Here is a 27,633-nt window from a genome sequence, read left to right as displayed (position 1 = left end):
AATATTCCAGGATATAGGGTCTTCAGGCGAGACAGGGAAGGAGGTAAAAGAGGAGGGGGTATCGCAATATTGATCAAGGAATCAATTACAGCAGTAAGAAGGGATGACATCTCAGAAGGTTCCTCAAATGAAGCCATACAGGTAGAACTTAAAAACAAAAAAGGAGCAATCACATTGCTGGGAGTGTACTATAGGCCCCCAAAGAGTCAGAGAGAAATAGAAGAGCAGATATGTAGGCAAATTTCAGAGAAGTGTAAAAATAATAGGGTAGTAATAGTGGGGGATTTCAACTTCCCCAACATTAACTGGGTTAGTCATAGTGTGATAGGTTGAGAGGGAGCGGAATTCTTAAAATACTTCCAGGAGAGCTTTTCAAGCCAATACGTAGAAGGTCCTACAAGAGCGGGGGTGGTCCTGGACTCAGTTTTAGGGAATGAAGCTGGGCAAATGGTAGAAGTATCAGTGGGGGAGCATTTTGCAGATAGTGATCATAACTCCATTAAATTCAAGGTTGTTATGGAAAAGGACAAAGATGGGCCAGAAATCAGAGTTCTAAATTGGGGAAGGCCGATTTTAATAAGATCAGATATGCTTTGGCCAGAATGGACTGGGAGCAGCTACTTATAGGTAAACCTGTGTCAGAGCAGCGGGACTCATTCAAGAAGGAAATAGGGAGAGTACAGGGCCAACATATTCTAGTAAAGATAAAGCATGGGACCAACAAATCCAGGGAACCCTGGATGTCGAGGGATATACAGGATTGGATAAAGAGAAAAGGGAATGCTTATGGCAGATACCGAGGGCTCAAAACAGCGGAAGCCCTAGGGGAGTATAGAATGTGTAGGGGGGGAACTTAAAAATTAAATTAGGAGAGCAAAAAGGGGGCATGAGAAAACATTGGCAGGTCAAATAAAGGAAAATCCAAAGTTATTTTACAAGTACATTAAGAGTAAGAGGATAACTAGGGAAAGAGTAGGGCCCATTAAGGACAATAGTGGTAATTTGTGTGTGCAGCCGGAAGATGTAGGTAGGGTTCTAAATGGATACTTTGAGTACTCAGTGAGAGGGACGATGTGGGTATGGAAATCAGGCAGGAGGACTGTGATATAATTAAAGAAATTAGCAAAGAAAGGGAGGAGGCTCTAAGTGATCTGGCAGGCTTAAAAGTAGATAAATCTCCAGGCCCGGATGAAATGTATCCCAGGCTGTTGAATGAGGCAAGGGAGGAGATAGCAGGTGCGCTAGAAATAATTTTCAATACCTCTCTGGCCACAGGAGAGGTGCCAGAGGACTGGAGGACAGCTAATGTGGTACCGTTATTCAAGAAGAGAGGAAGGGATAAACCAGGGAACTACAGGCCAGTCAGTCTAACCTCAGTGGTGGGGAAACTATTGGAAGCAATTCTGAGGGACGGAATTAATCCACACTTGGAAAGGCAGGGATTAATCAAGGACAGTCAGCATGGTTTTGTTAAGCGGAGGTCATGTCTGACCAATTTGATTAAATTTTTCGAAGAGGTGACCGGGTGTGTAGATGAGGGCAATGCATTTGACATCGTCTACTTGGACTTCAGCAAGGCTTTTGATAAGGTCCCGCATTGGAGACTGATAACAAAGGTAAGAGCCCATGGAATCCAAGGCAATTTGGCAAACTGGATCCAGAATTGGCTGAGTGGCAGGAAGCAGAGGGTATTGGTCGAGGGGTGTTTTTGTGACTGGAGCCAGTGTCCAGTGGGGTTCCATAGGGATCGGTGTTGGGTCCCTTGCTGTTTGTGGTATATATAAATGATGTAGACTTGAATGTAGGAGGGTTGATCAGTGAGTTCGCAGATGACACAAAAATTGGTGGGGTGGTAAGTAGTGAGGAGGATAGCCTTAGATTACAGGAGGATATAGATGGGCTGGTCAGATGGGCTGATCAGTGGCAAATGGAATTTAATCTGGATAAGTGTGAGGCGATGCACTTGGGCAGGACAAACAAGGCACGGGAATACACGATGAATGGTAGGGCCCTGGGAAGTACCGAGGATCAGAGGGACCTTGGTGTGCATGTCCACCGGTCCCTTAAGGCAGCGGGACAGGTAGATATGGTGGTTAAGAAGGCATATGGCATACTTGCCTTTATAAGCCGAGGCATAGAATATAAGAGCAGGGAGGTTATGCTAGACCTGTATAAAACGTTGGCTAGGCCACAGCTAGACTATTGCGTGTAGTTCTGGAATCCGCATTATAGGAAGGATGTGATTGCACTAGAGAGAGTACAGAGAAGATTTACCAGGATGTTGCCTGGGCTGGACAGTTTTAGTTATGAGGAGAGATTGGATAGACTGGGGTTATTTTCCCCGGAGCAGAGGAGATTGAGGGGGAACATGATTGAGCTGTATAAAATTATGAGGGGCATAGATAGGATAGACAGGAAGGAATGTTTCCCCTTGGCAGAGGGATCAATAACTAGGAGGCATAGATTTAAGGTAAGGGGCAGGGAGTTTAGAGGGGATGTGAGGAAGAATTTTTTCACCCAGAGGGTGGTGGGAATCTGGAATTCATTGCTTAAAATGGTGGTAGAGGCAGAATCCCTCATAACACTTAAGAAGTATTTGGATGTGCACTTGCGATGCCATAGCATGCAAGGCTATGGGCTTAGTGCTCGAAAATGGGATTAGTACTTGCTTGACCAGGGCAGACTCGATGGGACGAAGGGCCTTTTTCTGTGCTGTACACCTCTATGACTCTATGAGCCATTGGAAGGAAAAGCTGTGTCAAATCAGTGGGAGGCATTCAAAGGCGAGATTCTGCGGGCACAGTGTAGACATGTCCCCACAAAGAAAAAGGGTGGTACTGCCAAATCTAGAGCCCCCTGGTTATTTTTTTTTATTTGTTCATGAGATGTGGGCATCACTGGCTAGGCCAGCAGTAATTGCCCATCCCTAATTGTCCTTGTTCAGAGTGAATTTAAGAGTCAACCACATTGCTGTGGGTTTGGAGTCATATGTAGGCCTGGCCAGGTAAGGACAGCAGATTTCCTTCCCTGAAGGACACTAGTGAACCAGATGCATTTATGCAACAATGTTTCTGTGGTCATCATTAGACTTTTAATTCCAAATTTTTAATTGTATTCAAATTTCACCATCTGCTATGGTGGGATTCAAACCCAGGTCCCCAGAGCATTTCCCTGGGTCTCTGGAACACTCGTCCAGTGACAACATCACTATGCCACCACCTCCCCGCTTTATCCAAAAACATATAGGCCGAGATAAAGCAGAAAAAGAAAGCCTATGACAATCACAAAAGACTTAATACTATAGAAACCCTAGGGGAGTGTAGAAAGTACAAGGGTGAAGGGAAAATGGAAATTAGGAAAGCAAAGCTGAGTTGGTGCAAAGTAGGGCAATGTTACCAATGTGGAAATAAGCAGTGTTCGTTATGGTGCAGAGATGTGGTTGGAAGATCCATCTCGGGGTCATATATGACACCAATGTTGTGAACAATCTGGTTAAGCCTCAGACACTTGCTAAGGAGAAGGATGGAGTCATTGACTAGGTAATGGTGTTTGTGGTGAGCACTGACAATAGCATCAATCTTCCCAATACTTAATTAGGAGAAATTTCTGCTCATCCAGTGCTGGGTGATGAACAAATAGTGACAATTTAGTGATATCAAAGGGGTCAAGATAGGTGATGATGAGAGAAAGCTGTGCGTCATAGGGTGGGATCTTCCGGTCCAGCCCGCTTGCGGCACCAAGGTCAATGGACATTTGGCTGGCTGCCGCATTTCCTGGCCCTGACCCTACCATGGTGGCCATCATTGTATATTTGGAAACTGACAATGTGTTTTTGGATTATGTCACCCGAGGGTGCGGTGGGGGGGGAGGGGGCAGCAGCATGTAAATGAGAAACAGGAGAGAGCCTTGGAAAGGTCCTTGTGGCCCACCAGAATTATTGGTGTGGGAACAGGAAGAGAAGCCATTGCAGGTGATTCTCTCTATAATTGGATTGGTAAAAATGGAACCAAGTAAATGCAGTCCCATTCAGCTGGACAGGGAGGGAGGCAGTGAAGGAAGACAGAGTGGTCAAGTGCCTTCTTGCAGACTGCCTTGTAGAGAAATTGAGGAATGGCCTGCTTGGTTGTATCAATGTTCTCTCTGAGCTGCTTGGGTGTGCCTCCATGCACAAACAGGCCATATGCAAGCAGCATTCCCTTAAAGATGTGCCCATGTGCAGCTGCATGTTAATCTTAAAGGGACATGCTGTGCAACAAGCCAGTCCTGCAAAACAAACTAAAGTTAGAGAAAACTTGGTCTGTACACTCTGACATGGTTATCTCCAGCTAAGTCTTGACAGCAGCTCTAGCTATGGAATAGCCTACCATTTCTATTCTTCTTCTGATACTTGTCATCTCCCTGATAAAAAGGGAACTTCAACTGGAATTTCTTAGTTCCTTAAAGGGCTTTGTAATGTTTCAAGGTTTTTTAAAAATCTATTTTGCCTGGAAAGGGTTTTGGTTCATTTAATATTATGGTGTTGCTAGGAAAGTGGATTTGGGAATGAATTTTCATGCAGCTTCTCCTGATTAGCTTCGAAGAGCTTCGTGTGTCAATCCTCAGAGAGGGTCAGCAGTGAAGCTTTTGCATTTCTCTCAAAAAGACAGTCTGCAGAAGATGTGGATCTGAAATACTTATGCCTATAACAACAATAACTTATATTTTTAAAGGGCCTATACCATAATAAAGCACCCTAAGGTGCTTCACAAGAATATTATAAAACCAAATATGACACTGAGCCACATAAAAAGATATTAAGTCAGATGATCAAAAGTTTGTACAGAGAAGAAGGTTTAAAGAAGTGTCTTGAAAGAGGAAAGTGAATTAGAGGCAGTTGTAGGGTGGCCGAGTTGTGCTATTAAGGATAGAGTTGATCTACAGACACTTCTTCATTGGAAACATTAAGTTTATTTACAATATACTCTGCAGCAACTACACATGTGCTTTCAACTACAACTCTATCCTTACACTGACTGCTGAGATAGCCCATGCTACTCCTAATGGTTACTACAGGTCATGTGATTTTCCTTAACAGGTCTTATTCTTAAAGGTACATTACACACTAAATAAAACTGTAATTACTACATTCCTCCCCCGTTAACTCGGCTATACATATTATATTTAAAGTACATATTTTTCAAGACAACATAATATTTACACTAGGTAAGGAATTTACAAGTTCAGTCTTTCAGGTGGTTTCCTGGTACGTGTGCAACATCGCAGCTCCACAACTTCAGATTTTTTGGCAGGAACTACCTTTTCCGGGGTTGCCTGGACATCAGGTGCTTCAGTGGGCATTTGCAGTTCTGTATCCTCAACTCTTACAGGAACATCAGACATGTCAGTCCTGGGTTGAGTATCCTCGACAGGAAACACAGACCCAGTCATGATCACTGGTCTTGATGATTTGTCTCTCTCTTCCTTAAATGGTCCACATGTTCACAGATGATCCAGCTTTCCACTTCCACGTGGTAAGATAGAGATCCAGTCACCACACTTATTTCGCCTGGTAACGACTTTGGTCCTTCCCTGAAATATTTCACGTATACCGGCTCTCCCACTGTAAATTTCCTCTCACGACTATGCCAGTCGTGTCTAGTTTTCTGGCTTCCTTTCCACCTCCCCTTCTAAATTCAGCATTATCAAGCTCAATCTCATCCTGAGACAGTGTTTCAAAAATAACTCTGCAGGTGTGACACCTGTTGTTGTATGAGCGGTGGTCCTGTAATGGAAACAAAAGGCGTGCTAGCTTGGTTGCCAGGGAATCACCAGTTAGCTTTTTCATGCCTACCTTGAGCGTTTGAACCGCCCTTTTGGCTAGTCCATTTGAGGAAGGGCGGTATGGTGCAATTTTCACATGAGTGATACCGTTGAGGCTGATAAACCATTGAAATTCAGCACTTGTAAATGCTGTGCTGTTATCAGAAACTACTATTTCTGGTAATCCATGAATGGCAAAGCTCTGATGTAGTTTCTCAATTGTAGCAGCTGACGTTGGTGACTTCACCTCATACACATCCAACCATTTTGAATGGGCATCGACAATGAGCAGAAACATTGTTCTCAGGAAAGGTTTAACGTAGTCAATGTGTAACTGCACCCAGGGTCTACCTGGCCACTCCCATGGGTGTAATGGAGCTGTCGCTGGCAACTTTTGCAGATGCTGACACTGCACACAGTGCTTTACTAAACTCTCTATTTCGCCATCCATCCCAGGCCACCATAGATAGCTGTGTGTTATGGTCTTCATTTGGGAAATTCCTGGTTGGGCACTGTGTAGCTCAATTAAAAGTGGCTCCCTTCCCTTTGGAGGAACTATCACTCATGCCCCATGATAAGATGCCATTCTGGCTGGTTATTTCGTGTCTTCTGTTGAAGAACGGTTTCATTTCGTCAGATATGGGCTCCTGTGACCAATCATGTAGCACTTGTTCTTGTACCTGAGATAAGACTGGGTCCTGACTTGTCCAGTCTCTGATCTGTTGAGTGTATACTGTCAAGGAATCTAAGAAATTTAACAAGATCCTGTGGAACTGGGATGTGCACATCGTTTTCTTGCAAAGGCAAATGACTAAGGGCATCGACGTTTGCAATTTGATTGCCAGGCCTATGTTCAAAAGTGTATTCATATGCTGTCAGAATTAAAGCCCAACGTTGTATTCTTGCTGAGACTATAGGTGGTATAGCCTTGTCCTCACTAAACAATCCTAGCAATAGATTGTGGTCTGAAACAATTGTAAAATGGCAGCCATGTACGTACTGCCATCTTTTGCTTTCTGTGAGTATCCCTTTTCAGCTGTGGTGACCATTCTTGATACGTAACCCATTGGCCATTCCATGCCACCATCCATCCGATGAGAGAGCACTGTTCCTAATCTGTAGGGAGATACGTCATATGTCAGCACTAATTCTTTCGTCTGGTCACAATACATTAATAGATGGGATGAGTGCAACAATTGTTTCACCTTTTATGAAAGCTTCTTTCTGGGGCACCTCCCAAAACCAACTTTGGTTCTTTTTGAGTAGAGAATGCAGGGGGGCAAGCATTGTAGACAAATTGGGTAAAAACTGCCCGTAATAGTTGATCTTTCCTAGGAATGATTTAAGCTCTGAGGCGTTCTATGTATTGAGACCAATCATCTGCGGCAGGTTCAAAAGGATCAATTCTGCCAAATTGTGGCATTTTGAGAGAGGATAACTTCTTTGATTCTAACAGAGCTTGCTACTTACAATCGCTGGGGGAGGTACAGTGCCGATTTCTTTTTAACTTGATTTCTTCTATTCAATCCTGTTTTATCCTCATTGCCAGTTTGTTGTAGGGTGGCCAAGTTGTGCTATTAATGATAGAGTTGATCTACAGACACTTCTTGGGTGGAAACATTAAGTTTATTTACAATATACTCAGCAGCAACTTCACGTCTGCTTTCAACTCCAACTCTAGCTCTACACTGACTGCCGAGGTAGCCTGCGCTACCCTCCTATTGGTTACTACAGATCATGTGATCTTCTTTAACATGTATTATTCTTAAAGGTACATTGCACATAAATAAAACCATAATTACTACTAAGGGAGAAAATTCCAGTGCTTAGGGTCCAGGGATCACCAATGATGGAACAATTAAAATCAGGGATGCTTAACAGGTGAGATTTTGTTGATTACAGTTATAACTGAGGTTTGTGGGGATAAAGAAGATTAGAGATAGGGAGGGGCAAGACCACGGAGCGATTTTAAAACAAGTTTGAGTTTTAAAATCAAGATGTTGCTTAACCAGGAGCCAATGTAAGTCAGTTTGATGAGGTGAATGGGACTTGGTACAAGTTAAGACACAGGTAGCAGGGTTTTGGGTGACCTCAATTTTATGGAGGGTAGAATGTGAGAGAACAACCAGAATTGTGTTGGAATAGTCAAGTCTAGAGATACTAAAAGCATGAATGAATGTTTCAGCAGCAGATAAGATGAGGCAGGGCCAAAGTCAGGTGATGTTACAGGTGTGTAAATCAGCAGTCTTAGTGATGGCACAAATATGTGGTCAGGAGCTCATCTCAGCATCAAATATGACACTAAAATTGCGAACAGACAGGTTTATTCTCAGGCTGCTGCCAGGGAGAAATATGGAATCAGTAGCCAGCGGTAAGAATTTGGAGTGGAAACTGAAAACAATGGGTTGGATTTTACCGTCGGCGAGCGGGGGTGGCGCCCACTCGTCAATGCATAAAATGACGCGCGGTGACGTAGGGCGGAACTCCCGACATCACCACGCCCCATTTAAATTTTCAGGAAGGAGGGGGCGCAGCAAAATCAGCTGTGCGCCCGCTGACCTGTCACTGGCCAATTGAGGCCATTGACAGAGCAATTAAAGTAATTAGTGGACCTGCCCATCCAACCTTAAGGTTGGCGGGTAGGCCAGGAGCCTCGGCGGGAAGCAGAAAAAACATGAAACCTCATCCACAGGCAGCTTCATGTAGGGTTTTTTAAAATTTTAATAAAGTTTTTTTGGAAATTATGAACATGTCCCAACTCATGTGACATTGTCACATGAGTTGGGATATGTAAGGGAAATTTTTTTTTTCTATTTTTAATATTTTTGAAAGTAGAGACGCACTTAGCCACAGGGAGATGAGTGCGCTCTTTCTGGGTGTTGATGTTGGTAAGATGGATCGGTGGAGGTAGGATGGATTGGTGGGAGTTGGGTGATCGGTCAGGGGGTTGGGGGTGGGGTGTTGTCACGTGGTCAGTCACGGTCAGTTATCACCCTATCTCCAAACTCCCTTTCCTCTCCAAAGTCCTTGACAGTATCGCTGCCTTCCAAATCTGTGCCCATCTTTCCAGGAACTCCATGTTTGAATCCCTCTAATCAAGTTGGGGAGTTTGGGGTTGGAGGAACTAGTTGCTGAGGGGGGCGATTAGTTGGGGGGACGGAGAGTATAGTGTGGGGTCACAGGAAGAATCAGTAACATTGTCACCTGGAGTTAAGCGGTTTTAATCCTTTCAACTTTTCCTGGATAACTATTCTGCTAGGAGAGTCGAAACCATCCGAAGTCTCCGATTTAAAATCAGGTCAAAATCCTGGAACACCCTCCCTAACAGCACTGTGGGTGTACCTACACCACAGGGACTGCAACAGTTCAAGAAGGCAGCTCACCCCCACACTTTCTCAAGGGCAATTAGGGATGGGCAATAAATGCTGACCTAGCCAGTGACGCCCACATCCCGTAAATGAATTTTTAAAAAGTTGCAGCTGCCAGGAAATTGGCCATTGGAAGATTAAACTTCACAGACAACTCCCCTGCAGTCCTTGCATGTGACTTCCGGTGGGGGGGCCCCCAACGCACCTTCTGGGGTTAGACACCCGCCCCCAGAATTTGAAAGTTCTGGGCCATCGGAAGTGCAGTTGCAAGTGAATTGTAAGATAGTTTTTCCAGGACAAAAACAGAAGGAAGTAAGTGTTACAGACACAAGGGCGAGATGGATTGAATTATTATTACTGTTCCCCTCTTCCGTCTGTGACAGCAATAGTTTTAATTTCTAATTCAATTTGTTTCCCTTAGTATCCTTCCTTGTTGAAATGGGCCGTGCTGTTTCCCAAACCCCAATTTATGAGGTCCAGTGTTAAAAGTAACTCCACAGCAAATTCTTTAAGGTGAAACAAAGCTAGAACTTATTAATACATTCAAAAACTGAAGGATGGATCCAACATACATTCACACTCATGAGCGTACAAGGCAGAAAGGCAGAGAAAGAAAGGGAAAGAGGTTACAAACTGCAAGTTACTTTAAAAAAAATCAAAAAGGCATTGCATTAAGTGAGTAGAGTCCAGTAAGTCAATGTCCAGTGAAAGTTCTTTCAGACTTTGTCTGCAGAATTCCTGGTCTTTGTCCTAGGAACTCAGTTGAGGCTGTTGAAGATACAGCTAAGTATTCTTGTATTCTGGGAATTAATTCACCCTGTAGGCGAAATACAGGATTCTTTCTGGAGATGCAAACTTTGAGATGGAGGTCAGAGGCAGGTTTGCTAGCCTGGAGTCCGGTTTTCTCTTCTAAGGTTAAACTGCAACTGAAAACAGAGTCCAAAAACTATATAACTAAATGAATTCAAACAGTTCAAGTCTCAGTCATGTGACAGGGTGGTTTCGGGTTGAGCCATTCAACTAATGATGTACTTTAAAGACCCTCATTAAAACCCATTGTACTTTAAGCAGGTAACTGTGGAACTATTAGCACAGCATTGGAGATCAGGAGTCATAATAGCTCTACCTTTCTCCAGAGCTAGCTGGTGCAGATGTCTCATCTACTAGTCCTTTGTGTTGGCTTGGGTGAAATGTTCATATAATGCAAAGGGGGTGTCATATTCCATGAGGATGATAAGTTAGCCTTTGTCCATTGGAACGGTATAGAATTTTCCAGAACTACCAGCATTTGACCAGCTGCAGCCATTTTATCAGCCCAGCAATTGTCCATTAAAAAAAAAAGAACTTAAACAAGAGAATATGGAAGAGTGACAAATTTTCAAGATTATTTTTTATTCATGCCTTCTTGCCATGCCATAGGGTTGAGGTAGGAAGGGGAATGTGAGTGCAGAGTGATACAAGAAGTTGCCTTATCTGTGGTTGATGGACATAGCAAGACCACATAATATGTCAAGGTCAAGGGAGTGGCAGTGAATATAGGTTAGACAGTTTCCATCAAGGGAGAGATTTAGGGAGAAGAGGAAAGTGAACTCAGAACAACTGTTTTCTTACATTTCCTTGAAATATACACATCTCTTCCAGTTCCTAACACACTGTACTGAAATTGAAACTACCTTCATGGGAATGTTGTTTCCTGAAGATGAGAAATGGTAGATCTGAAGGAAATGCATTAAAGGAAGTAACCCTGTTCACTTGTCAGCATTTACATGCAATGGGGTGGGAAATGGGTGGGGAGCCGAGCTTTGGTGTGGACAGGCAGAGGAAAACCCTAGTAAATATTCTTCGGTATGTAATTTCAGTATTAGCCCTCTTTGTATCATTCTTCTTTCCTTCCACCATTAGACTAACCAAACATTTGTAGAAAATTCATTCCATCCCATTTTATTTCTGACAGCATGTAATTATAGCAGCGGCAGCGCAATGTCTGACAGAAAATTGTATCACTAAAGCAGCGGTTCAACCTGATACTTCAGCTATCTATGTCAGCATCCTCCACACCCAACACCCAGCAAATTGAGAACGGTGAAGCAAAAAATTACACTGTGATTAGACACAGGCAACAGAATTTTAACTGCGGCATGCCATTTCCAACAGCGGAACAAGAATTCGATGCCACTTCTGCTCTCTTGCTTTTTGCTGGTTCCCATGCAATTTCAATTAAAATATATGTGCCAGTGATGTGCATGTGAGACACATTGATCATGTAGTGGGGGAAGCTTTTCAATGGTAAAACCTGCCACCAGCTAACAATGCAGCAGGTACGAATGGGCTATAAAAGAGTCTCTTGGAGAAACAGGGAGGCTCTTAATCATGGCCACAACATTCCTGTCAAACTCCATTAACATAAGACTTTAGAGCACAAAAGGTGTTTTCCAAATTTAAATTTCACTCGTAAATAATTCACCTTGCATTGATTTCACTATTCATGGGTGTATCATGGTTATTTGTTGAGTCCAGCTTAGTCAGAGGGCTAAATGTACTGGCACGTCTCATATTTGGCATGCACTGATTGTTACAGGAGAGTTAAGGACATTTCTTTATTGTGGAAGAAATAATGTTGTATTTTCGCATTTACTCTTTATTGAATGTTCATGTCAGTGTCCGATGTTGTATTCGCCACTCTGTGGGCAATGGGCTGAGCTTGCGGGCTCAGCATTGTAGAGGATTTTTCCCAAGATCACTCTGAGCAGGGATAATTGAAATGTTGTAGGTGAATTCAAAGCCCTATAAGGACTCTACCAGCTAACAATCTGAGATGGACCCACATGGGGGCAATACTGACATCGTCCTTTAGGCCCCTCATTTTTCTTGGCTTCTTCCCACTTCACTCCTCCATGCCCCCGATCCCACCCTCTGTCCTCCCATGGATCCCTCTTCTGCTCCTCCATGTCCCCGACCCCACTCCAAACCACATCCACCCACCACTGACCTGCCCTTGTCGGTCCTGAGCCTCCATGCCAGCTGCCATTATCCTGCTCCCCTTCCTTGTACCACAGAGTTCAACAGGAAAAATGCTGACCTCAGATACAACTTCACAAAGCCGACTTTTGCCATTCCATCTTTAAATTAACGTGAACCAAGTGCTACAAGATTCTCGTGCATCACTGGCCTTATCATGAAGGTAGAATGTAATTTTAAAAGCTTTAATGTAATGAGTATTCATGGCATGAAAATGAAATTACAAGTAGGAATCTGCCACAGGACAGCGTGAGGCCTGACCTGCCACAAACATGTCACTGATTTAATCTCTATATATGGATTCGCCGTCAGGAAAGCAAAATTTCAGCTCCCTCCTGATTAAGTCACCCTGCCTACCATGTTTCCCGCTCTTGCAGGCTCCATAAAATCCTCCCCAGGAATTCTAATTACAGGGATAGTTCATTACTTCTTGTCCATAAAACCATTAACTATCATTGACTTTATCAGTGGTTGGAATAATTCTTGCAAATTTGTGTTCCCATGTTGTTGATGACACTAATTTCTCAGAAGCCATTAAATTACTTGAAAATCAACAGCTAAAAATACCCTATTTAAGGAACTTAAGAACAGGAGTAGACCAATTAGACCATAGTTCCCCCATTCAATGAGATCATAACTGACCTGTGACCTAACTTCATATTCACACCTTTCCTCCCTCATCCCTGAATACCTTTGGTCAACAAATACCTATCAATCTCAGATTTAAATTAACAATTGATCTACCATCAATTGCCTTTTTGTGGAAGAGAATTATAAACTTCTACTACCCTTTGCATGCAGAAATGTTTCCAAATTCTACTACTAAAAGGATTGGCTAATTTTCAGAAAGTGTCCCCTCATTCCAGACTCCTCAAACATCAGACACATCTGTCACTACCTACCTTATCTGTTCAGTTTAATATCTTAAAACTTGATCAAGTCACCATTTAACCTCCTAAGCAGCCAATTACCACCCTATCAATCTACTCTCAATCATCAGCAAAGTGATGGTAGGTGTCATTGACAGTGCTATCAAGCAGCACTTACATATCAATAACCTGCTCACTGATGCTCAGTTTAGCTTCCGCCGGGGCCGCTCAGTGCCTGACCTCATTACAGCCTTAGTCCAAACAATGGGTAAAAGAGCTGAGCTCAAGAGGTGAGGTGAAAATGACTGCCTGTGACATCAAGTAGATTTGACCGAGTGTGGCATCAAGGAGCCCTAGCACAATTGAAGTCAACAGAAAACTCTCCACTGGTTGGAGTCATACCTAACACAAAGGAAGACGGATGTGGTTGTTGGAGGCTAATCATCTCAGCCCAGGGACATCACTGCAGGAGTTCATCCAGTAAGTGAGCTAGGCCCAACCATCTTCAGCTGCTTCATTAATGACCTCCCCTCCATCATAAGGCCAGAAGTGGGGATGTTCGCTGATGATTGCCTAATGTTCAGCACCATCCGTGACTCCTCAGAGTGTGTCAATATGCAGGATGACCTGGGCAATATTCAGGCTTGGGCTGATAATTGGCAAGTAACATTCATGCCAGGCAATGGCCATCTCCAACAAGAGAGAATCTAACCATCTCCCTTGACATTCACCGTCGCTGAATCCCACTATCAACATCCTGGGAGTCACCATTGACCAGAAACTGAACTGGACCAGCTATATAAATACTGTGGCTACAAGGGCAGGTCAGAGGCTGGCAATTCTGCAGACAGTAACTCAGCTTCTGACTCCCAAAGCTTGTCCACTATCTACAAGGCACAAGTCAGGAGTGTGGCGGAATACTCTCCACTTTCCTAGATGAGTGTGGCTCCAATAACACTCAAGAAGCTTGACACCATCCAGGACAAAGCAGCCTGCTTGATTGGTACCCTATTCACCATCTTAAACATTCACTCCCTCTACCACCAACACACAGTGGCAGCAGTAGATTCTACAAGATGCACTGCAGCAACTCACCAAGGCTCTTTCAACAGCACCTTCCAAACCCATGACCTCTACCACCTAGAAGGATAAGGGCAGCAGATACATGGGAACGCTTCCACCTTCAGGATTCCCTCCAACCACACACCATCCTGACTTGGAACTATATTTCCATTCCTTCACTTACAGAACTCCCTTCCTAACATGTGGACATACCTACAGTTCAAGAAGGTGGCTCACCACCACCTTCTCAAGGACAATTAGAGATGGGCGATAAATGCTGGCCTAGCCAGTGACACCGACATCTCATGAAAGAACAAATTTTTTAAAAATTCCAGGAAATCCAACCCTATATTGTGTAATAGCTCATGACAATTTAGCCCTTGGAGCCCAAGGATCATTGTAGTAAATATATGCTGCACTCCCTCCGAGACCAATGCATCCTTCCTAATGTGTGGTGCACAGAACTGCTCACAGTGCTCTGGTTGTGGTATCAGCAGGGCTTTGGATAGCTGTACCATGACATCTACTCCTCCAGCACCCCCAACCCACCTTGAATTCTAGACCCCTAAGTAGGAAGGTCAGCATCCCATTAACGTTTTTGAGTATTTTCTGTACCTGTTCATAACAATTTAATGATCTATGACCTTGACCCCCAACCCCCCACCCCCAAGTCTCTTTGGACTTCCACTGTTTCTAGCTTCTCCCCATTTAGAAAGTACTCTGATCTATCTTTATGTTAAGCTATATTTGGTTTGTTTTACTTTTGGACTGTTAATGTTTTGATAGAAGTGGGCTGTTTTTTCTCTTTGGGTATGTTGCTAACAGTTTGTTATTTTATAAAGGCACTGGTAAGGTTAATTAGCTTACTGGGTGTACTGTTATTTTGTGCTGTGCAAGGTGAATGGAAGTTGTGTGACTTGTTCCTTAGTCTCTCAGTTATTTTAATTGTTCCCACTGGATGAGAAGCAAATCATAGTAGGTCGACCACCTGTTTTAAACCTGCAGGATTTTCCTTTCTGCTGGCCACTTCCTAACAATTCAGTGTGACATCTTTCCATTAGATATCTGAAGATGGCAGATGCAAGTCACACAAAACTGATTAGATAAAACTCGTTCTACTACTTTTATGTTAAAAACACCATTTGATTATATTTGATTCTGATTGCCTCCACAACCAAATTGAGAGCTTATTGGGCACCAGGCTAGCAATTCTTGGACCCATGAAACAGTGGCTTAACTGTGGTGGGGTGGAGCTTATGCTACCACAATTGGGGGCTGTTGCCATCAGAAATACTGGAGACAACTAATTTAAATGATTCTAGCAGGAGTCCAGAAACAGTGGGGGAAAAACAGATATTCAACAAGAGATTGGAATAAAGGCATAACTTGTGTATTTAAACAAGTGCTTACAGTTAAAGGACTGTGCAGCTTTTTGTAAGAGGGAATGATATGGCTTGCATAACAAAAACAAAATGGCAAACATCTAACCTCAGACTGCTGTCATCCTATGTTAGAGATAGGTGGAAAACAATAGTTGGAGTACTAGGGAAGAAGCCATCAGATGCAGCTGAATGGGCCACATGGAAGATGCTGATGACTGGGTCTCCATAATCAATGGCAAGTAACATTCGCACTACACAAGTGCCAGGAAATGACCACCTCCACTATCAACATCCTGGGAGTTACCATTGACTAGAAAATGAACTGGACTAGCTATATAAATACTGTAGCTACAAGAGCAGGTCAGGGGCAAGGAATCCTGCGGCAAGTAACTCACCTGCTGATTCCCCAATGCCTGTCCACCATCTACAAGGCACAAGTCAGGAGTGTGATGGAATTCTCCACTTACCAGGATGAGTTCAACAATACTCAAGAAGCCTGACATCATACAGGGCAATGCAGCCCGTTTGATTGGCACCCCATCCACAAACATTCACTCCCTCCACCATCGACGTACAGTGGCAGCAGTGTGTACCATCTACAAGATGCACTGCAGGAACCCATCAAGGCTCCATAGACAGCACCTCCTAAACCCACGACCACTATCATCTAGAAGGACAAGGGCAGCAGACACATGGGAACACCACCACCTGGAGCTTCCCCTCCAAGCCACTCACCATCCTGACTTGAAAATATATCACTGTTCCCTCATTGTCACTGGGTTAATATCCTGGAAGTCCCTCCCTAACAGCACTGTGGGTGTACCTACACCACATGGACTGCAGCAGTTCAAAAAGGCAGCTCACCACCACCTTCTCAAGGGCAATAAGGGATGAGCAATAAATGCTGGCCTAGCCAGCGACACCTACAACCCACAAACAAAAAAGAATCACAAGGAATCTTTGCAGTGTCAAAAGAAGTTTATTGAACTCAGTTGGCCAGCAAAGGAAAAATGCTTTTGATTGAAACGGATAACTGGATACATAAATGGAACAGATAATGGAATCAGAGAAGGAAACAGGAATTCCCTCGCATAATAATCAAAAACTGGCTTTTGAGGTATCGTATGACACCATGGTTCTTGCCCCACAAATATGTTACTTAACAGTACTCATATTAACTGTTTCACATCCTGTATTGTATGCTGGCATACTGAACTTTTACACTTGGGCCCTTAATGCTACTGCAATCCATTGCACAAATCGTGCCTGATTATGACTACAGGATCTGGAGACCAAAGCAGGTCACTAATAACAAGCATTCCATCTGGAGGAGAAGGCAGCATAAAATGCAGAGAACCCCCCTGGGCACTGTGGCATAACTTGCCAGTACAGCACATGAAGAACGAGCAATCGCAATTATTGGTTTCAACTCTGGCCTGATATTTGGGGGTGTAGATTTGGGCATCTCCGTGCCTCGTGTTTTTTTTGTTTCTACGTATTCTTTAATCTCTTCACCCATTATCACTTGAGATCCACAAAGTAGCTGATTAAAATAGAAAGTTGCTCAAGCAGATCAATTAGCAGCACTAGTTTTTCAGCTTACGGGCTGAAAAGATTTCTCAAGAGTAAGACAATACAGTTCTCTCTACCCCTTGGAAGATGAGTAACCATTCACCCACCCCATCTTTCAACCTTTCCTTGCACTCAGCAGCCTAGAGCTACCCACTCAAGTAGGTACAAGTGGTATAAATAAGAAATTGACACACAAGGCACAGAGCACAAGGCAGCTAGTGGATGTCAAATATGTGACATATTTATTACAAATGATTTTATTTCTTGTAAGATACCTGAAGCTACATAATACTGTATTGTCCTGCCAACATTCTTGAAATTAACTGTACCAGTGATTTTACAGTTGAATCAGCCAGCTCACATTTCAACAGGCTAGGTCCTGGCATTCCATACTTATACCATTGCATTGTGTTTCCAGGAATTTCGAGGCCCATGTTACGATCTATTCTGTGGTGACTGGAGTCATGATTAAAGCCAGTTTTTACCTTCCTAACTAATAGCAGTCTCTAAACCAAATAACTATCTATATGTCCTCTCTACCTATTCACTAAGAACTTAAGGGTCTCCTACATGGTTGAGGTGCTCAATAGATTATTTTAATTCAGGAAGACTAAGTTCTCCAACCTAAGCAGTGGCTGCCAGAAAGGCAACAGGCAGGATTTTACAGTCCCCTGCTGGTAAGTTTGCAGTGGGGTTGGGGGAGGGGGCATAAAATTCCCCTGGCGACCTTCTTGCCACCTACATGCCCTTCCCTGTCCAATCCATAATTTACAGGGCAGGGCAAGGCCTAGGGCATCCCGCCCGGCCACCTGCCTTAACTGAGGCCTTTGAAGACAGCTTCCCGCCCAGCTACAATTTTGAGGCTCAGGGATGGGGAGCTCAGGGATGGGAGGGAAGCTCAGCAGGTCACCCCGCTCAGGCCTTGGGCAGGAGAGGGAGGTGGAGGGCTGTTTCTGTCACTGGGCCCCTTTCCAGATTGTCCCCAGTACTCACTCGCTACCTGGCCTTGCTATCAGGACCTCCTGGGCCTCCCCTTCAGTCCCCGCCACAAGATCCCACGCCTACGTCGACTTGTGAGTTCCGGCACTCAGACTGGTGGGACCACAGAGTACCGGCCAATCAGAATGGCCAGCGACTTTGAGGGAGGAATTCCTCCCGATTGAGGAGCGGAAGTCCCACCTCCAAATTGCTGCAGGGCTGAAAAGCCCATCACCTGTAAAATTCTGCCCAACTTTTCTGATAGGTCGCCATCTCTTTGAGTCCTTCTCCATCACTATTCTAGAGAGTATCTGGTGCTTCCCCCTGTCACTTGACATCTGTGAATCTCAGGACACTAAATTGTGGGTTGGTACTGCTTTGATTGTAGTTTTGGATGTGACTATATTGTTCTAGTTCCCTCAACCAAAGAGCAGAAGTTGAATTATCATGCTCTGCCAATTCACTATTGACTTTTGAGAGTATGAGCTTGTTAATGTAACTAGCTCTGCAAATCAGCAGACTGTAACATATGGAAATTACTATATGCTGTACTTACTCTTTTCAGATGGTCTGCTTTGTTGTGAGGGGAGGCAATAAAGGGTGTAAGCATAAAACAAGTTGTGGGAGAGGGAAAGAGTGCCAGGCTGAATTTAGAATTGCATCAGAGTAAGCTGGGGAATTATATGTGAATGAGATTGCTATTAATGATATATATGCATCTGCTTCAGCTCTCCTGTAATGACATGGCTATGAGCACTGGTTAAAATACTGCACAATTAGAAAATTAAATTTGGGTGAATGATATAGTAAGCTTCCTCTCCCAAAACTGAAGCTGCAACATAAAAACAAGTTTTAACTAAAAAATCTTTGCTTCTCGCTGGATCAGCAATGGTAGTTGCTCTCTCATTCATTCCATGGGCATGTTGAAAGCAGAGGTTGTTTCTTTCATTAAAGAGTTGATTTCAGTGGCCCTCAATTTGAAGCAGCTGCAGGATCAATGAGAGATTGCCACATAGGTATCCATCAACCCATCAATAAGCATATTGGACACACAAGGAAAGAGTTTCCGCTAACTTGCACAATTTGCCAGAAATAGACCAAACCAATGCAAAAAGTTGCAGAATTTCACATGTAACCTAATATTCATCGCAAATCAAGTTTTCACAATCTTTTGTGCAGGTTTAAAAAATATTCACACTGGAAGCTGACCCTGTCCAAATAAGATGACCTCTGATTGATCAATGATCTGTCCTTTTGCAGCCCTTTAAGGAAGCTCTTAAAGTTCAACTGAGTTTTATAGGTGCAAGGGTATGAAAGACATTTTAGAAAAGCCTTTTAAATATCAAAAAATATTTAATTTTCTAAGAAACTGACTACTGTCTATGAAACTAGTAAAGGATTCTGTATAGCTTTTTAAACTTATTTTCAGTTTTTAAAATGGGGTTACTCACAAGTGGTGAGACACTCATATTAAAAAGTATTTATGTGATAAACTCATCTTCAGCTGTATTAATAAAAGTACCTTACCATTCTTAAATACAACAATGCAAAAGGAAAAAAAAACATTCTAAAACACTGTCCAATCATACCTGTTCATGGAAGGTTTTAAATCTGTGAATATGCATTTGAGTTTATGCGGAGTCTAGAACTTTGGAAAACTAACATAATCTTGAAAACACTTTGCACCCGGAATACCAACTGCACCCAAATGTATAGATCACCCCCTCAACCTTCTAACTTCAAGGCCAAATCTTCCAGTCTCCAGATTGTTGGATTCCGGACATATGACCGAAGCTGCACATCGGGACCCTGTGGAAGTCCTGGCATGCTGACCCATTTAACAATTGCCTAAGAAGTTTCAACTTCCGATGGGCAATTCCCCTGCTCCCCGGTACCCTCCGCAAATGTCTCTGACTCTGAGCTAGAGTCAGAGACTTCAGACAGTTCCGTGGTACTTACCTAAGTTTGGAATCATAACTCCCAAGACTGAAGTTTTCCTTTACAAAGTGGAAGGATTTGGCAGGATCTGGACATGTGGATGCTAACCTAGGATTTTTTTTTAAGGAAGGTCAAGTTCATCTTGGAACTGTAGACAAGCAGGCAACTTCCAAGAAATCACCTGACCAATATGGTACTGTAGAAGCAGTTGTTTGTTTGTTTGAACTGCAAAGCACTTAATGAAAAGCTGGGAGAAACAAAGGCAGTCACATGGGAGAGAGGGAAAAAACTTAAGTTGTGAACCTTAAGTTAGGAACAAGCTGAGGAAAGAAGGCTGCCTTGACTGGCTCCCTGCCTCTCTACCTTGCCTAAAATTGTGTGTGGCTATTAACCTGTAGCCAGAGAATCCTCATCTGAGTGTAACTTGTCTACATTCGGACCTGAAAATTGGTGAGAACTTCCAGGCTTCCACCAGGACCAGCAAGTGAACACAAGTGAACTCCCGGTTGACAGCGTCGAGACCCTCCAGACTTTACCCTTTATTTTATAATCCCATCTCTGCAGAGAGACTCTATCTGTTTGTCCTTTGTCTGCAGGCTGGGAAAATTCATTAGGAAGAGATAGATAGGGCAGGTTTTTCCAGTCAGCGAGCGGGGGCAGGGTCCACTCGCTGATGTATCGAATGATGCGGGGATATGTCGGGCGTGCATCCCGATGCCACCACATAATTTAGATTTTCAGTTCTGCGGGCGTGCAGCCGAATCGCTGTGCACCCGCCAAACTGTCAATGGCCTATTAAGGCCATTAAAAAACTAATTAACTTGATTGATGGACCTGCCCGTCCAGCCTTAGGGTTTGTGGTCAGGCCGGGAGCCCAGGCGGGCCTCGGAAAAAGCATCAAACCTCATCCACGGGTGGGACGAGGTTTCATGAGGACTTTTAAATGTTTATCAAATGTTTAAATAAAAGTTAAGGACATGTCCCAACTCATGTGATCATGTCACATGAGGGGACATGTCAGGGAAATTTTTTTATTACCTTTCTGTCAACTTTTTATTCGAAGCCGATCTCCCTGAGGCAGCACTTTACCTCAGGGAGATCTGTGCGCTCTTTCGCACGCATAGTGCTTCCTGGCGGATGTCACGCTGGGCGGGCCTTAATTGGCCCACCCATGTAAAATGGCGGCACCCCCCCTGCCCCCGACCAGGGCACCGATCGGAAGGCCGGCCACTGGCGCCTGCTCCTGCACTTGCCCCTCAACGGGGGGGGGGGAAGGTGTTCCCCATAGTTACACCTCCTGATTACAATTGTGTGTTAACCAGTACTTGCAACTTGTTAAAAGACATTTTGTTTTAAAATAAATTAATTATTCTGAGATTTTGAAAGAAACCTGATCAGAATTTCTTTTCTTCTGGGTACTAGCGGTACAGGTACAGGATTGGCCATTTTGGTGAGAAAATTAAAGAATTAAATTAATGGTCTGTGGAGTAGTGGGGCTTTATAATTCTGTCTATTTACTCACCCTGCAACTACCCACTCACCCACTTCATCCACCTACCCACCCCACCCACATATACAGCCTACCCATTTACTCACCCATTCATCCACTCACCCATTCACTCATCCAGTCGCTCACATTCAAACTGGATCTTTAAACTCACCAAATGGCTGCTCATGTCGTAAAAAGGGAGCATGTCCTGTCTTCCGCCAACCCTACTCTACTCCAGCAGAGTTCCCCGTGGGGTAGATGCTGCGCATTTCCATGGATGTCAGGCTAAGAAGACCCTGAAAGACATACGCAGCAACATCGAGGCAGGGGCATTTATGACTGAAGCGGCAATCTGACCATCATTGCAGCTGCTTGGAAGATCCAAGCCATTTTTTAAAAATTGCAATCTTGAAAGCTTTTCATATTCAGAACTGGCGTAAATGCAGGGAACTCACACTTAGGTCTTCTGCATGAGATGTCGCAGTTCAAGTAATGAAAAGCAGACAATTTCAGCAGAGGTATAACTAAATTGTCACAAAACACCATGGAAACTATGGTATCACATTAAAACCTGCTGAAGTTATTTGCAAGCAAATTTCCACAATATTTGTGCTGAAAATCAGCATTGTACTGTTGTTTTGCCACATGGTTCAAGGTCATTTCAGGCCATTATGTAGCTTTTGAATGGGTGCATACAGAGTGCATCAAACTAACTGCCGTTTTTGCACTTACTAATTAACTATTAAACATTTAAGCACACATTAGGTCAAAGAAACATTGGACTAAATTATTCATAAAATTTATACTGATTGGAATGAAGCATGAAGATTTTTTTTGAAACAGCACTGGACAAAAAGTGGTCCATGTATTTGAAAATGAACTATGTTTGAAGAATTGTGAACTATTTACAATTAATTCTCTTTTGGTTTGATAGGAGTTCCTGGAGCAGCAGGAGTTCAAGGAACACTAGGACGCCTCTTTCTTCCAAGTTCATACTTTCGCGGTGCTGGTAAGTGGTGCTTTCAGAATGGAGTATATAAATTGTAAATGTTAATTTAGGAGTGGTGATTTTTTTGTGCTTTTCAAAGTGGCTGAGAAATTTTCAGCCGTAATTGTTGAAATAAAGCTGTCAAACACAAGGCAAATGTTGAGAATGAAGGGTTTTTTATTAAATCATGAGGGGTGGCATCATTGGCAAGGTCAGCATTTATTGTCCATCCCTAATTGCCCTTGAGAAGGTGATGAGCCTTCTTGAACAGCTGCAGTCCATGTGATGTAGATGCATCCACAGTGTCAGATGGGAGTTCCAGGATTTTGACCCAGCAACAATGATGGAACAGCAATGTGTTTTCAAGTTAGGTTGTAGTGTTCCCATGTACCCATTAGCCTTGTAGGTCTATGTGGCAGAGGTTGCAAGTTTGGAAGGTGTCTGCAAGGATCAGTGACTGCAGTGCATCTTGCAGATGGTATACACTGCAGCCACTTTAGGCCTGTGGTGGAGGCAGTGAATGTTTAAGGTGGTGGATGGGGTGCCAATCAAGCAGGCTGCTTTGCCCTGGATTGCGTCAAGTTTCTTGAGTGTTGTTGGAGCTGCATTCATCCAGGCAAGTGGAGAGTATTACATCACATTCCTGACTGTGCCCTTGTGGATGGTGAACAGGCTTTGGGAAAGTCAGGAGATGAATTACTTGCCATTGAATTTCTAGCCCCTGAGCTGCTTTTAATTTATGTGGGTGTCCAAGTTAAGTTTCTGGTCAATGGTAAGTCCCAGAATGTTGTTGCTGTGGGATTCAGTGATGCCATTAATGTCATGGGGAGATGTTTAGATTCTTTCTTATTGGAGGTTGTCTAGCACTTGCGTGAACTGCAGCCCAAGCCTGAATGTTGTCCAGGCCTTGTTGAATGTGAGTAGGAACAATTTAATTATCTGAGGAGTCACGAATGAGAATGTGCACTATGAAATCATTGGCAAACATTTCCACTTTTGAAGTAATAATGGAGGGAAGGGAAGGTCATTGATAAAATAGCTGCAGATGGTTTGGTCTGGGACACTATCCTGAAGAACTCATGAGACAATGTCCTGGGGTTGTGATGATTGACTTTCAACAATGTAATCATCTTCCTTTTGTGCTAGGTATGACTCCAGACAGTGGGGAGTTTCCCTCATGGTTACCACTGACTTCAAGTTTACTAGGGCTCCTTGATGTCACAGTTGGTCAATTGCTGTCTTGATGTCAGGGGCAATTATGATCACTTCACTTCTACAATTTAGCTCTTTTATCCATTTTTGGACCAAAGCTGTGATGAGCCCTCGGGCTGTGTGGTCCTGGTGGAAACCAAGCTGAGCAGGTTATAGGTGTGTAAGTGCTGCTTGATAGCACTGTTGTCAACAACTTCCATAACTTTGCTGATGATTGAGTGTAAACTAAGGCAGTATTAACCAAATTGGATTTGGAGGTTGGGTAAAAGCAGAGGATTGTCAGTAAGCTGCGAGGTTTCTTGTAGTTGAATTGCCAGGAGGTCAGTTCTCGGGCGAACTTGTAGGTGAAACAGATTGTGGAGAGATTCCTTTTCCTCTTTCAAGGTACAGCCGTTTCACCTTGGCTGCATTGTCTTGCAGCTGGTTCGATGGCTTTTCAGTTGGTATCTTTCGTGGTGTTTCTCTGAACCTGGACAGCTTCTGCTATAACTTGTTAAAAGCGGTTACAAACATGGCAGCCTTAACCACTTGACCTTTTCTAGCCCAAAGACCTTTCCCAAATAAGGTAGTGCATTGGGCCAATTCACATCCTGTGCTGTGGCCTTTCACACTTTGAGTATTTTGCGATGAGGGATCATCACAATACAATGAACGGTTGATGAGACTTATTTCATATTCGTCAAACACTCATTGAGTTTCAATGTCTCTATTCTCCATGGTGAGGCAGGAAGATGTATCGGGTGATATCACAGAGTTCATTCTTAACAAAAGAATTTCACAAATTGCTAGGATCGTTCATATTTTAATAAGGTATTTGCTTCAATTTCAGATCTTGTCTGGATCTGACATTACCAAGGTCACCAGGTGTGTTGTCAACCACCTTAAAAACTGTTGTGTCCATTTTAAAAATAATATAGCTTTAAAATTTGTCATAACTTCATGCCTTTACTGAGCATGACATAAGGTAATGTAGGGAACCACACATCTGGGAGCCAGGCTTTCTCTGAGGCCTCTGTCATTTAGTCTGGGACTGCGAGGTATCCAGTTCACATTTGTCACCACTGCAGAGAGGCACTACATAGGGCTTGCAGATATAGAGACTATGTACTGGCAAAGCGAGGCTTAAGAACTAGGCCCACTTTTACGCAATAATAGCCAGCAGTGAGAACTCAGAGCGAGAAGTGACAAGCAGACTAACTAGTACGCAACACCCACTATGCTAACACACTTGATGCATTATATCAACCAGAGATACATGGTTAAGTGTGCCAAATGGATGACAGCCAAACTCCCAAAGACATGCTCTATGGCAAGCTTGCTGTCTTCACAAGACCAACAGGTGGCCCACATCTGCGCCACAAGGACATCTGCAAGAAAGACCTCAAGTTAATTGGAATTGGGTTTGATGCATGGGAAGTCCATGCCCACCGACTGGAATACCTGGAGATAAGCAGTCAGAATCAGGCATGGGAAAAGCAGAGGACAAAAGAAACAACCAGATGGCATAAAAGAGAGCCCGGCAGAAGGAAAAAATATTAGTCGACTTTGGACCAATGCTATTCATCTGGGCCAGCCGTGGAAGAGATTGCCACTCACTAGTCGGCCTCTACTGTCAAGTAGACAATGTTCAATCTAGAAGTGACATACACCCCAAGCTCAGTCCATTATCTGCAGGATGCTTATCCATCGAAGAGCAGGAAACCAGGAAATTGTAGACAGTTAACTCCAGTAATTTCCAGAAAATAGACGTTAGGCTAAGTATAGAGTGACTGAACACTTGAAAGTTTTTATCTGATCAGAGGGCGCAAGCATGGATTTGAAATAGGTCATGCCTGAAGAATATGATCATATTTCTTTTTTGAAGAAGTGGCTCAAGCAGTGGATAGGGGAATTCGTATTTATGTAATTGTATCACTAATTCAATAAAGTCCTTAATAAGAAACTGTTAGTTGAAGCTCAAGGAATTGCGGGCAAATTATTGCATTGGTCATGAGACTGGTTGAGTGGTGGGAGACAGAGTGCAGGCAATAATGGTTGGTACCCTAACCAATAGGCTGTGGCTAACGGCAGCTCACAGGTATTCAATTATTCACTGTATTTATTAATGGCCCTGAAGACAGGACGTAGAACCATATTTACAAGTTTTCTGATGACATGCAGTAATTATCGTTCTGATAAACGTAGGACTGTAGCTTTAAGAATAATCCCGTGTTGTAAGATCACATGATCTGTGTAAACCAATCAGTTTGCAGCATGGGGAACCTCGAGGCGAGAGTCCTTCTTTAGTTAGAGTTTGATGCACAGTAGTTGTGCTGCTGCCCTGTAAGTAAAGTTCAATGTTTCCACCAAGAAATACTGCCTGGAAAATCAACTCTATAACATGACACAAAGATTGGCAGCATTGTAAGCTGCATAGCTGGATGTATTAAACTATAAAGATGTATTAATAGAATTAAGCGAATAGGCAAAACTATGGCAAATACATTTCAATATAGGCACCTGTAAAGTTCATCCACTTTGGACCGAAAAAGGATATCAGAGTACTTTCCAAATGGTGAAAGATTAGAAGCAGTGGAGATCCAAAAGCACTTGGGAGACCATGCACATAGATCATTAAAATGTCATGGACAGTTACAAAAAAAAACAAAGATTGACAGAATCCTGGCCTTTATATCTAGCGGACCAGAGTACAATGGTTAGAAGTCATACTGTAGCTATATAAAGCCCTGGTTAGGTCACACGTACAGTGCTATATTCAGTTCATGGCACCACATCTTAGGAAGGAAATATCAACCATGGAGGAAATGCAACACAGATAGATACCTAGGGGAGAATTTTCTCTTTGTCAGATGGGCCGGTCAGGAGCGGGTGTGCTCCTGGGAGTCGGGAGCGCATGCGCGCGAAAGAGCGCAGAAATCTCCCTGAGGCACGGAGCTGCCTCAGGGAGATTAAGCTCATATTGAGAAATTTTAATAAAGAAAGTTAAAAATCAATTACACATGTCCCCTCATGTGACAGTGTCAAATGAGCTGGGACATGTTTATGAAATGAACAAAATTTATTTATTAATTTAATAAAACCTTCATGAAACCTCCTCCCGTCCGTGGATGAGGTTCCATGAAAAACGCGAAGGCCGCTCGGGCTCTTTGCCTGCCCACCAACCTTAAGGTTGGATGGGCAGTGTTGAGAATTAGTTTAATTGGTTTATTAATGGCCTTAACAGACCTTTGACAATTCACCGGACGCGCAGCCGCCTCTGGCTGCGCCCGCCGAGCGGAAGATCTGAATGATGCGTGGTGACGTCGGGACACATGCCCGACGCCACCACATGTCATTTTATGCGTCGGTGTGCGGGACCTGCCTCCACACACTGATGTGAAAATTCTCCCCCTAGACTCCAAGATTAAATTACAAAGAGAGATTAAATAAACGAAGGCTGTTCTCACTGATATTTAGAAGATTAAGGGGTGATTTGATTGCAGTTTTCAAGATATTAAGAACCCTTAGGGTAAATGGCTAAATGGCCACTCCTGTTTCAAAGTCCTGATCTCAAAAATTGAGGATTAAACTCCCGAACATTAATGCAAGCAATCAAGGGGAAAAGCCCGAAAAATCTAGAAAAAATTCTGTTTTTCATTTTCTTTGGATACTTAGGATATTTTTTTACCTTGGAAAAATACTTGTGTGGGTGGGGTATGTGGGAGGGCGGGGGGGTGGGAGGCGGTGGTGGAGGGTGGATATCAAGAATGATCATCAAATCTGGTGTGGGAAGGTGGTGTGCTGTGAGAATGTATCTTTCGGGCATCCAATGGTCAAAGTAAAGGGTGATGTGTTTGGAGCTGGGAAGTCATGAGTAGAAACCCCATTGAAAACGATTAACCAAAATTAGCAACATGAGGAAGAACACATTGAGTAGAATTGATACACAATGTTGCAGACAAGAAAAAGGTTAAGAATT

The 27,633-nt window shown here is 43.4% G+C and overlaps 1 protein-coding gene across 26 annotated transcripts in view; it reads left to right on the top strand.

Moving 5' to 3' along the window:
• LOC144684561 (uncharacterized) overlaps positions 1-27,633 on the top strand; it is a 336,148-nt gene that overhangs the window by 18,600 nt on the left and 289,915 nt on the right. For all 26 annotated transcript variants that reach the window (XM_078548502.1, XM_078548509.1, XM_078548490.1 and 23 more), the window contains exon 2: positions 22,410-22,484. In XM_078548502.1, the coding sequence (XP_078404628.1) occupies positions 22,410-22,484 (75 nt within the window). The remainder of the gene's footprint in view (positions 1-22,409; positions 22,485-27,633) is intronic.

The sequence above is a fragment of the Cetorhinus maximus genome, chromosome 9 (genome assembly GCF_964194155.1).
Source record: "Cetorhinus maximus chromosome 9, sCetMax3.hap1.1, whole genome shotgun sequence".
Lineage (NCBI taxonomy): Eukaryota > Metazoa > Chordata > Chondrichthyes > Lamniformes > Cetorhinidae > Cetorhinus > Cetorhinus maximus.
The sequence above is the reverse complement of the archived record's forward strand: the minus strand, read 5'-3'. Positions and strand labels throughout refer to the sequence as shown.